Source organism: Saxophila tyrrhenica (assembly GCF_035928015.1).
Source record: "Saxophila tyrrhenica strain CCFEE 5935 chromosome Unknown scaffold_7, whole genome shotgun sequence".
NCBI lineage: Eukaryota > Fungi > Ascomycota > Dothideomycetes > Mycosphaerellales > Extremaceae > Saxophila > Saxophila tyrrhenica.
The window spans coordinates 386,418-398,459 of NW_027041739.1; the positions used below are offsets into that span (position 1 = coordinate 386,418).

Consider the following 12,042-nt stretch of genomic DNA (forward strand, 5'->3'; position numbering starts at 1 on the left):
AGCTCGCCAAAGCACCTGTCCACCCGTCCGACGACCGAATATCACTCGTCCCTGGATACGAGACGTCGGCACTGTTACCTTGGCACCCTGGCTCGCTGTATCTTGACGTCAGCCCCTCGCCCACGGGATACACGTGACAACGTACGAGTAAACCGTGCAACCCGGTCCGTAATCCGCTCCGATGCTCTGGGCGTGCGCGAAGTTCGAGGGAATGGCGTAGCATGTTGCTGCGATCAATTCATGTTGGAAGTAGGTGCAAGAGCCAGACCAGTTGGCGCCAGTGCAGATGTACAGAGAGCCGGGGTTGTCTCGGGTATGAAGAGTCATTGGAGCTGCTGTGGTGAACGAGCAGACGGCCGCGACCGCCGCTATGATAAAGACGGGTGGACGCCGCATTGTTGATTGTGGGTTGGTGGTTGTGTGCTTTACTGAAGGGTGAGTTGCGGATAGCCGCAGGTCGAGGGAGTCAGTTGGGACGTACTCGATTGATATTGTGCTTTGGAGCTCTGGTTGAACTGGGTCGTCAGTGCTCTTAATTGTTGTTATTTGAGCCCGGGTGAGTCAGTTGTGGTATTCTCTCGTAACTGTGAACACCAGAGAACTCGCTCGCCTTTCACTGTCGCCTCCATGTGAAGGAGCTGAGAAAAGATCATGTGGCTACCAGTACACAACGCTATGTCCAGGTGACTTCACTTCGTAACACAGATCGTAGAGATCTGGCATTAGCGTTGTACAAGGTGAGGTTGAATCTTGGTTGATTTGATGCTGTGTTATTTGTGATATGCTCGAGTCCTGCAACACATGTGCAATCATTGGAAAATCAGCTTCTATGGCCCTACGACCAAGCTGAGCCAGACTCACGAGCAGGACCACATGTCTGACAGTGACATCCGCTGGTCACCGGACGCGCACATCAAGAGATCTTTGCTTGAACATAACCCCAGCTGTCGCGAGAAGGCTGTGTCATTCCAACAACTCGCTGTCGTTGCTGCAACTACTCTGAGTCTTCCTTGAGCAACGTGCCTAAAAGCCACGACGACCTTCGCCTACTCCCGCTGCTGTGGTCTCCGTTTCGCGATGGCAATTCTGACAAGCTTCCTTCTGCTCGCCACTGTGACCCAGGCAACACCAAGCCCATCCCTCCAGCGCCGCGGTGCCCCAGGAGGCGTCTACTTCTGCTCCGAGCCAAACTGGTCAGGTGATTGTTGGTGGCTACCGCCAATGCGTAAAGTCTGGGTTAAGCCTTGGGTATGCAGAACGACATTGCCAGGATACCTCGGACAATTCGAGTCTTTCGGCCCAGATGAAGGAGCATGGTGTTCCATATACGAGTACATATTATTGCCATTGTCCTCGCATTTCATGCGAAATGAGCTAATTCCAATTCGATAGCCAAGTGTGGTGCCAGGGTAACTGGACCACATTCGCCACTCCAGGAGCCAACGACCTTCCAGCGCATGGATGGGAAAAAGGCAGGCCGAAGAGCTATCTCTGCTGGGTTTACGACAACGCCACGGCGAGTGATGCGCCGACGGGTGCCGAACCGGCGCATGCTAGACCGGCGGATGCCGATATCGAGCGATAGGAACCTGTGGCCAGGGGTGGACGGTGGAGGGGAGCTCTTACGACCGAGATGAAGACCAGAAGGGAGTGGAGGGGTTGTCTTCCAGCCAGCCATATATGACGGTCTGCTTGTCTGAAGGCATACATCACCATATTAAAGCCTCACCGTGTCCTTGAAGGCCTCCTGCGATCACTCTCGTACCCATCATCATCCGGCGCACGCAGCCTAGAACTCCTCCTCGAGCTTCTACCGGATCTCGAGGGAGGCGGCTCGATACGCCTTGGAGCTCGAGAAGACGATCGTGACCGCACCATGCCGGGAGCATATCCAATCCTTCTTGAGTCGGACGCCAGGGAATATTCATCCTCAGACTCTTGCTCCAGATCCAACTTCGCCTCTGCCTTGCGCCTGGCGGCCTTCGCTCGCTCGAAGTCTTTCCTCCTTTGCCTGTCATAAGCCTTGTCTCGCTGCGCACTCTTCTCGGTCTGCCACATCTGAAGCACACCTGCTGCAACCTGCAGAAGACCGATCACAATGGCGGCTTTGCCAATCGTATCGTATCTCGAGCTGCCTTCTTTGCTGTCTTTGCGTCCTTTGTCGTGATAGGACCGCCTGCTTGAGCGTCCGCCATCGGAGGAAGGACGCGCTCTTGGTCTTCGTCCTCGTCTTGAGTGTCTGTCGTCGATCGCGGGCGAGGAGTCGTCGCTCTCGTAGTGTGGCATTCTTTCGTAGGTTTAGAGTGGGAAGGTGACAGAAGAGGAGAAGACTTAAGTTGCTGAGGCTGATCTGTCATACTGGCCTCAAGGCTCGCCGCCCACACTGCAGCATTCCCTGATGTCCAGCCTTGAAGGCAGTAAAGAAGGCAGTGGAACGGTGCTATGAGTGGCGTCACACGGCTTGGCTGGGGCTTAGACAGCGGGTGAGGTCCAGTGCTGTCTCAGACTTCATACCACGCCTCACTTGAAGACTTCCTAAATAGTCTGAGACAAGCGTTGGAATGATTCCGCCCTCAACAGTCAGCAACTCGACCTCCCACTCCCATTGAAGCTATAAACAGCCATACCATTGAGCGCATAGTATCAGTAGATGTTGCTTGTCCCAGCATCAACGTTCGCCATATTCACTGTCGTTCTGCTGTCTATCCAACAGTTCTCCGCTCATCCACCTGGAAATATCCTTCAGCCAATGCTGCAGCGCCTGGGCCAATTGACCAAGGCTGTCCAACCACCTGCCAACCGCGCCATGTCTACGAGTAGCCTCCCGTCGTCCTGGCATGCCGGACCGGACGATTCGTTCCACGGCAAGATCACCTCCGAGGGACCCTTTAAGCCCGAGAAGAATCGATATCATCTCATTATCGGCTTGTTCTGTCCCTTTGCCCATCGAGCGAACTTCATGCTGCATCTGAAGCAGCTGGACAAGTACGCTGGCATCGAGACGAGTATCGTGAAGCCGTACCCGAAGGGCGACGACAAAGGCTGGCCAGGATGGCAATACAACTTGGAAAACGATAAAGAGGGGTGGTACGAGGGTGCAACGGTGGACAAGCTTTATGGCAGCAAGTATCTGCATGAACTGTACTTCAAGGCCGACAAAGACTACAAGGGCAGGTACAGCGTGCCTGTGCTCTGGGACAAGAAGCTCGATACAATTGTCAATAACGAGTCATTGGAGTTGTTGAGAGATTTGCAGACCGCTTTCAACAGCCTGCTGCCCAAGGAGCTTGCCGATATCGATCTGTATCCTGAAGACCTCCGCGCAGATATTGACCGAATTGGCGAGTGGATGCAGCGCGACCTCAATAGTGGTGTCTACAAAGGTACACTACGAAGTCCCTTACTTCCTTGGACAAGTGTCAGAGTACTCACGAGTAACAGCTGGCTTTGCGCCTGACCAAGAGACCTATGAGAAGAACCTACCTCCCGTGTTTGCTGCGCTGAATAAACTGGAGAAGATTGCCCACAGCAACGGCGGTCCCTTTCTGCTTGGCTCTCGACAGACTGAGCTTGACGTTCGAGCTTTTGCCACCATAGTGAGGTTCGATACTGTACGGCGAGACCTTTATGATTGGAGTATGTGACACGCTGACATGTTGTCATAGATATACGTAGAGCACTTCAAGTGCAACCTCGGGATGATCCGGTACTCGTATCCTGTACTGCACAACTGGTTGAAGTTCGTGTACTGGGAGCACGATGCGTACAAGAACACGACAGACTTCCGGCACATCAAGGAAAACTATACGAAGAGCCACCATGATATCAATCCCAAGGCCATCACCCCTGTGGGTCCTTGGCCGAATATGGAGAAGGGTTATGAACTCGACTGGAGCCGGGTCAAGCCAGGAGATATTGACATGCCTGAGGTACTTGAGCATGAGAAGACATTGCATTAAGGTTGCACATTGCTGCTGTAAGGCGCCTGGAAAGCTATATCGAATGGTCTTTATCATCAAGCGTGCGGCTTTCATCTCGTCTGACACGGCACGATCGAGCTCGAGCATGAGCAAGACGTGATTCATCAGAGCTTCTATCGGCGTGCATCGACATGCTATATTGGACGGTGCCCCATTGTGCGGCAAAACCTCGCCTTCCCGGTCCGCGACGCCGTTGTTCGGGAAAACCAGCAACGCAACTTTTGTGCTGGAGACTGGCATGCGCTTCCATAACTCCATGCGTGGAGAACGGCGACTTGCGACAGGACGACAAGGTCGGGTCGCTCAGTTCGAGAAGCTGTCTTCGCTCATGGCGCAGTCTTAAGACGCTGCGAATGGAGAGTGACAGATGGAGGGAGTGGAGAGAGGAGAGCAATAAGGCGCGTGATGCTGAGAAGGAGGGTATGGCTGCGGAAGGCAGTGGTAGAAGAGCAATGGGCCTGGTTAGACTACCTACCTAGACTTTCTTCTGTCTTTCGGTCACTCGCTTAGACTACAAGATCGATGATGAGAGTCTCCGGCCAGAATGCGTTTCCGATCGTCTCCCGTGCTCTCATGTCTGTTCTTCGAGTGTCTGGCAAGAGCTGACGTTGCTCGAAACTCAATGAAATATCCAACGCACCTCGGACTACCCCGCCACTCACATTTGACAACTCGCAGGTCGCAGCTGCCTCGGCACGCAGTGATAAAAACATTCAACCCCAGAGGTTACTGAAGGAGGCGAACAACGGTCGATCGTCGACCTTACAGTACGCTCAACATACAGTCAGGTGTGCAGTCCAGACTCGGCGAAGTTCAAAGCACCTTTCCGTAACAGCAGTCTAATCTGAGCCGTGCCCTCCTCAACCATGTCTACCACCCGAGCTCCACCGAACAATATAGTCTACTTCCACTACCACGCTTCTCCCTACGCCCGCCGCGTCGCCTGGTACCTCGCCTTCCGCCGCATCGCCTACGCAGAATGCGTGAGCAATTTCCTCAACCCCACCGCAACCGTAAACGTTCGCACTCCTACTGACCCTCTCCCAGATCCAACCCCCCATAATGCCCCGCCCCGACCTCGCCGCCTTGGGCGTCCACTACAGACGCACTCCCACCATGGCAATCGGCCGAGACGTCTACCTCGACTCGCGCGCCATCATCGCTCGCTTGGAGCAGCTCTTCCCTCCATCCACCGAGCATCCGGCATTCTCGACAGCAGAGATGATGGGCCTAGCGAAGTTACTCGAGAAATTCGTGGTAGATGCTAGTTTGTTCGTGCACGCGACGACGATCATGCCGCCGGATCTGCCGGTCTTCAAGGATGAGAAGTTCTTGAAGGATCGAGCGGGGTTCTTTGGGGGAAAGGGGATGAAGGAGGGGATTAAGGAGAGGAGGGGTGCGGGGTTGGTGCATGTGAGGCAGTGTTTTGATGTGGTGGAGAATTTGGTGGGGGATGGGAGGGAATGGGTGGGTGGCGGGGATAGGGTTACTTTGGCGGATTTGGAAGGTAAGGAGAGTGGAGAGGAATGTTTTGATGGAGACGCTTACTCGAGGGTAGGGGTGTGGTGCATTGACTGGATTTTGAGAGATCTGTCGCCGCCGAAGGAGTATTTCTCTGAAGAGATATATCCAAAGACCTACGCTTGGAGGGCGAGGTTCATGGCTGAGCTCGAGGGAGCCAAATCGCAGGCGCCGAAGCCAGTGAGACTGCAAGGTCCCGATGCTGTCAAGGCTGTGCTCAACGCGGATTTCTCGAACAAGCGCATTGAGGTGGATGCTGCAGATCCAATCCATATCGCAGCTGGCACGAATGTCGAGCTCTACCCGACAGACAGTGGAGGCCAGATGCATAGGGACCGAGGACGGCTCATCAAACTGACCAAGGACGAGGTCGCGATCGCGGTCCAGTCGCAGGACGGCAGCACTGAGGTGCATATACATGCTCCGAGGTGGAATTTCAAGATTGCCGAGTTGAGTGGATCGAAGCTGTAAAGTAGTAGTGGTGTTTCCGTTCCTTCAGGCGGCAGGTCAGCATGAATTGAAAGTACTACTTTCGACTTGGACATATGTTGCGAGTCGGCGGGCTTGTCGTGCCCAGTAGAAGCCGCCTAGGTGCTGTTCAGAGCCTCCAGAAGGCCTGTGGAAGTCGCAGATTCGACTATTTCAATCCACTGCACCGCCGCTGGTTTCGGCGAGATGCATCACGGAGGGTCGCATATCCCGTCCAACGTTAGACACGTGGGCTGATGCCAGAGGTTCATGTCGTGTAATCTCAGTCTGGTCACACCGGAGATGTCGGAGGCAGTCTGCCAGCACTTCGCCAGTGATGCGAGTCGATGAGTGAAGTGCTCGTGCGGATTGTGGTGCTGTCGCTGAGAGGCAAGCGATGTGCAGCTTCACTTCCTCCAGTGGTCTGCAATGCACGTGCTAGAGGCCTCTACGCCCCGTGTACACCATCGCGGTGACAAATGGTAGCTGCCCACGTGGATGCTGTGCACTGGCGGATGTAGGGGGTGCAGCTGTCTGATGCTGTGTCCTTCGCCATAGGCTTTGAATAAAGCTGCTGAACATAATAGGACTTGCGAAGATGAGATGGGTATGGAGACCTTGCGGACCGAACGGCTTCTCGTTCTGGAAGGTGTCCTTGCTCGATACCGAACAAACCTGAGGCTCATCTGGTGTCTGCAAGAAGCCGGTGTGAATGTAAGAGGCTGAGATGCCACTGGCCAGAACACCCAGTCATGCATGAGACTTAGGTACATGGCGTGTTGCTCGTGCCCAGTAGCAAGACGAGCAGGGCAGAGGTTGGGCATCAAGCCATGACCCGGTGCCACGTCGCAGCAGTCTAGCTGCCGCCACCCACGGAGTTGCTGGCTTTGCTGCAGCACCGTCATGCTCGCACCGTGCCAGGAGTCTTTCATCTGTCCGCCCCTGCCCATCATCTCTCACAACTTGACATTTGGTGCTTTCTCAGAGCGAAAGGCACATCGAAGAAAGGGAGAGCCTGGAAGAGTCTATCGTCGATCACATTTCCAACCCGCTCAACTGCAGCCAATCACCGGAGACAACGTCCATCTCAGCCCAAGCTAGACCCAGACGAGGCAGTCACGCCCCACGAGCCGCGCCTGCCTTTCGCAAGTGGTGTCCCGCACTTGCCAGCAATCTGCAAACTTCAACCCTTTCTTCCCACCTCACTTCTGCTGCGACACCACCACCACCACCTCTCTACACCAGACTCTGTACCATTGCCAGGGTTACATGATCGCGCGGCCATATCGCCTGACTTGACTACTGCCCGCCGAAGGAGTATACTGCCACAGGACTACACGCCCGTTGAGGAGACGCAGACCTGCCCCAAGGCTGCCCATCTGGACACTCTTCCTTCCACTCAGGATCAGTATCATATCGGACCACCATTGTAATCAGGACATCCATACCGTTTCTGCCAGGTTTTAGGATCGTACTTGGCGTGACCATCGCCGGACAGGAGTCGCACCATTTGTTTGCAGAATTTGCGCCCGCCTAGCCCAGCATGCCAGCACAACAGGAGCTTGCCCGCCAGTGGTTCATTCCAGGGGACGGTATTGACCGTCATGTGATCTCCGCGGACATTCAGCGATATTTAGGAAATGATGCGACGGTTCGACCTGGGCGCGGTACCGAGCGCAACAATGAGGTCAGCCTGACCTGGATGCCGTGGCATTGTATGCATGTACTTACCTTTTACAGGGCGTAGAAGGATACTGGATCAGAGCGTACCGCAATCTGACATCTGTATGCGATGGTCGCAAACCACCTCCCTACCAACGTCCTGCTAATGCCCCCCATACAGGCCATGATATCAGATCTGCGTGCAGATTCTGCTCGATGGAGACAAGAGAAAGCAGCGACAGGTGGAAGAGGTAGCAGCAGCCCATCAGATTCGAACACGTCAGGGATCACAGTACCTGACTTGCTTCCAGAACCCTATGTTGGGTCCCAGACCTACGAACGTGGAAACGCTTCACAGTCTGTTCGAAGACGTGACGCGGACTCTCCTTCTCTTGGGGACGGAGCTTACGGTGTGCCACCCACCCGTTCTGGTCGAGGCCAAGGCGATGCGATGCAGATCGACCCGCCTGCACCTCAGCAACATGCAGACAGAGGTAGGTATGGACAGCCGTCCCACCCGACCCGCGGCGGATACCAGACCCCGGATAGCGGAGCCTACCCTGCTCCAGGACGGGATCGCTACCCTGACAATGGAAGGGCTGAACCTGGAAGGCCCACTGGAGGCAGACCTGCCTACCAAGAGGATCAGACCATGTCGGATGCTTATGGACGTCCACCTGTTTCTCAAGCCTTCGGTCAGGATACCAGGTATGGCGCCCCTCCGCCTGCCAACGACGGTGCGCCACCCGGCTACGTGAGGCAGGGCGACTATTTTGTGCCCGTATCTGGCTACGGACAGCCGAATGTGATGACACCCACCAGTAGACCCGAGCCCCAGCAGTACATACCTGGTTATGGCCAACCGGTCGAGCCGCAGAGAGATGCTCGCGGCGGCCGAGGAGACATCCGTGGAGACCCTCGTGGCGTGGACCCGCGTGATCCTAGATATGGCCAAGGAGATTATGATGCTTCCCGCTACTATCCAAGCCCGGCCACCACTGCTGCCTCTGTCAACACCCGGGAAACCATCTCAAGTCCTCCGGTGCAAAGGTTCGCACGTCTTTCTGGCTCTCCCGCCCTGCAAGATGCTGACCATCACAGTCAATATGGCGGCATGCCTGTGCAGTACGACCAGTACGGTCGACGTAAGTATCCTGCCGCCCCTTCAGCGGGTTCCAGGACTGACGGGTACGGGCCAGCTGTCCAACAGCCAGGAGCGCCATATGGAGCGCCGGAGCCCGTCTACGCTCAGACAAGGGAGACCCGGGATACTCGGGAGCCAGCTTATGGACGTCAAGCGCCACCTGTTGCCGGTGGTGATCGCGACCGGGATACACGCCGTCGCAGGCTGCATTGATCTATGAGCCTTTGGGATGCTTCTACTTGCGCCACATGCGGGATCTAGGTGGACTGTCACCTCTTCAAGGATCACTCGGGATGTTTGACCTTTGGCTTGATTGTCTATCCCGTCTGGATTTACCCGATCATGACACTGCTGGCAAGCAGTATCGACTAAGACCATGTTCATGGCACAAGCAGTCCGCATGACGCCATCTTCTCCACTTCGGATGCCCATAACTGGGAGACTGCGCAAGTCGATGGAGCACATCACGCCTTGGACTTGAGCCGGTGTAGGCCACTACGAGCTAGAGATATACCACCGCTGGACCAGTACTGGTGTTTTGCATAGCGCATGCGCTTGGCTTTTGTTTTGCTGTTGCCTTCCCGGATACACGCGCCCTGAGCAACGGCCCTCATCCTTATCCTGACCTTCGGAGCACATTCGCCTTTGTCTTGAGACACATCTGGATCACGATCATGGGTCCATGGGACTTGGCTCTTTTAGGCTTGGCTTAGCCCGGAGCGGGATCATTTGCATTTTCAGGCGTTGCATCGGACTGGCTTCTACGGTTGGCATGGGCCCATGCGAGGCAGGGTAGCGGCATGGAGGCCTCCATCGGCCCGCTTCTGGAGCATTGGGGTTGGGGGAAGATAGTAATGAGTATTCCCAGTTATACGATTGCATTTAGCTATACTTCTGGACAGTCACGTCGCGGATCCTTGCTATGTGGGTGTGGTGACTGTTGCCTGCGGATGCCCGGACTGGACTTGTCTACTTCTTCAGGATCTATGCCATGTGGATTGGACTGCCTCTCGTCTTGTCCCTCTACTGGAATGCCTGCCACTCCACAGCGCCTTCACTCACTCCTGAACCACGTCTCATCACTTCTGCCAGCCATACCAATCGATTGCTTCTTCCATGTCGTCTCCTCGACATCACCCCTGCCTACCGCGTATTGCCCTGCAGACTCCAAAATCCACCATACCGGCAGCTTCACGAGTTTCCGTGTGTTTCTCATGTCTCTGCTCGCACCGTCACTGCTGCAACGTCCTTGACCTCGAGTTCCTGCCATTGTCATTGCTGAAGTAAGGCCACGAACCTTATGCAGCGCCGTCGAATGTACCCGTAGATTCTTGAGACTGTAATCGATTTCAAGATCTTGATGTTGATGTTAAGCTAAGGTGTGGGGTATCTGCTATGTAGTAGAATACAGGATGAACATACTCTCGTCAGCAAAGTGCAGCAATACCTTACGCTCGTGGGTGGTAGCGAAAGAAAGCGAGCAAGCGTCTCGCGCCCCTCCCTTGTCAATAGAGCAAGGAGCAATGCTCGTATCTCAGCAACAAGCGCACCCGAACAAGCCCTCCTCAATGCCTTCCGTCACAGCAACGCACCAATCCCTTCCTCATCCACCCCACCCATCGCGCCCATACCCCCAAACATATCCCCCTCCCCTTCCTTCTTCGGCGGATTCATCCTCCGCCTCTTCAACCGCGGATCCCTCGCCTCCCCGGCATCACCACTATCTGGTGCCTCCGTAGACGCCTGCCTCACCGTCCCGCCTCCGGCGCCTAGGGCGAGGGAGTTGAGGAATTCGTTCGCTTGCGCTGCTGCTGCGTTGGAAGCTTTAGGCGGTGAAGTGGGCGAGATGGCGGACGGTGGTTCGAAGGCTGGAGGGGGCTCGTTGAGCTGTGGTGGTTGTTCCGTGACGGCTTCGGCGCCGGTGGAAGTTGTGAATGATTGTTCCCGAGGGTCCGTGGAGGCGGTGAAGGGTGCGGGGTCGCCGGACATGGTTACGTCGTCTTCGGGCGCGTGTTGCGGTGGTGGGGTGAAGGTCTCGACGTCTGGTGGAGGGGGCGTGAAGTCTTCTGCTTCCGGGGTAGCAATGTCGGGGGACCGGCCATTGGCGCGTGGACCTTCGTCGCCGAAAGTGTTGCCTGCGGATACTGGGGTAGGGATGTCCGGCGAGGAGGGCGTGGAGAGGCCGCGCATGATGCCGTCTTCGACTTCTTTCTTCTTCGCCTCGACACCTTCTCTGCGGGTGGCGAGGTCGGTGGCTGTGGCTTCGTCTTCTGCGAGTTTGCCACGGTGAGTTTCCAGAAGCTTTTCGAGGCCTTTGAGCACTTCGCTTCGCGCTTTGATGCTTGCGTCTACCGCGCCGTGTGCCGTTGCCAGACTTCTCATCAGCGCACTCAGCCGTGCGGCGTGGACCGGTGGGGTCGGAACAGGAGTATTTGGGTCCGTCATCTTCGCGAACTCGGTGTTTGCAGTGTTGACCGCAGGCCTCAGACTCGCGTCCGCCTTTCCCAGGTCGCCGAATGACTTGGCCACGCCCTCGAGCTCAGGCGGCACACTGCCACCACCGCCAAACAGGTTCCCGCCCAGCCTGCCCTTTGAGCTACTCCCGTTCGTGCTTGCACCACTCCTCGCCCTATCGATCTCCGCCAGCCTCCCCTCCACGGCGTCTAGAATCGCCTTGTTAAAGATGTCGCGCTGCCTCCACACTTCCACCACCCTCCTTATCTTTCCCTGAATATCCTGACTCGCGTTCTTATACGCAGCAGCAGTGCCATCAGCGACCATGGGCTCAAACGCGAGCATGAAGTCCTGCTTGCCGCGTGCTCGGGACTGCTGGACGACTTCGTTGGCAAGGTAGATGAGGTTGAGGCGCTTGGGGATGGTGGAGTCTTGGAGGCGTGAGAGCCAGAGGGCAGCGGTGCGGTTGGCTTGGCGACTGTGTAGTTGTCAGTAGGAGTAAGTGTGTGCTCGGTTTGAAGAGCATACCGGTGGAACATGATCCATTGCGCGACCGAGACGATGCTGTCCTGGGTTTCGGTCAGCGAGGCCAGCTTCGCCTTGACGGCCTCGTCGGTGTATGACATGGCGGCGGTATGCTAACGCTGTATGCTGAGTGGAAGTGTTCGAAGTCGCACGAAGGACGTTGTCGGCGGTGGTGGAAGCTCGCCGCAAAGAGAGTTTGCGCTAGTTCGGCAGCATCCGAGCCATTGCTTGGGAGTGAGCGACAGGTGGTCCATTGAACACCAAACGGCTTCACTGTACTGCTCAAAC

At 55.9% G+C, this 12,042-nt stretch overlaps 4 protein-coding genes across 4 annotated transcripts; 3 read left to right on the forward strand and 1 right to left on the reverse strand.

Moving 5' to 3' along the window:
• Positions 1 to 2,806: 2,806 nt before the first annotated feature.
• LTR77_004843 (uncharacterized protein) lies at positions 2,807 to 3,959 on the forward strand (the record flags this gene model as incomplete). Its single annotated transcript, XM_064802094.1, has 3 exons — positions 2,807 to 3,383; positions 3,442 to 3,611; positions 3,666 to 3,959. The coding sequence occupies 3 exons, from the start codon at positions 2,807 to 2,809 to the stop codon at positions 3,957 to 3,959; spliced, it is 1,041 nt and encodes a 346-aa protein (XP_064659455.1).
• An 887-nt stretch (positions 3,960 to 4,846) lies between these two features.
• On the forward strand, positions 4,847 to 5,972 carry LTR77_004844 (uncharacterized protein; the record flags this gene model as incomplete). Its single annotated transcript, XM_064802095.1, has 2 exons — positions 4,847 to 4,963; positions 5,028 to 5,972. 2 exons carry the CDS (start codon positions 4,847 to 4,849, stop codon positions 5,970 to 5,972), a joined length of 1,062 nt encoding a protein of 353 aa, XP_064659456.1.
• Positions 5,973 to 7,512: 1,540 nt separating this feature from the next.
• Positions 7,513 to 8,988, forward strand: LTR77_004845 (uncharacterized protein; the record flags this gene model as incomplete). Its single annotated transcript, XM_064802096.1, has 5 exons — positions 7,513 to 7,656; positions 7,710 to 7,754; positions 7,813 to 8,681; positions 8,733 to 8,776; positions 8,831 to 8,988. 5 exons carry the CDS (start codon positions 7,513 to 7,515, stop codon positions 8,986 to 8,988), a joined length of 1,260 nt encoding a protein of 419 aa, XP_064659457.1.
• Positions 8,989 to 10,353: 1,365 nt separating this feature from the next.
• Positions 10,354 to 11,855, reverse strand: LTR77_004846 (uncharacterized protein; the record flags this gene model as incomplete). The annotated part of the gene is made up of 2 exons (XM_064802097.1): positions 10,354 to 11,707; positions 11,758 to 11,855. 2 exons carry the CDS (start codon positions 11,853 to 11,855, stop codon positions 10,354 to 10,356), a joined length of 1,452 nt encoding a protein of 483 aa, XP_064659458.1.
• Positions 11,856 to 12,042: the final 187 nt, after the last annotated feature.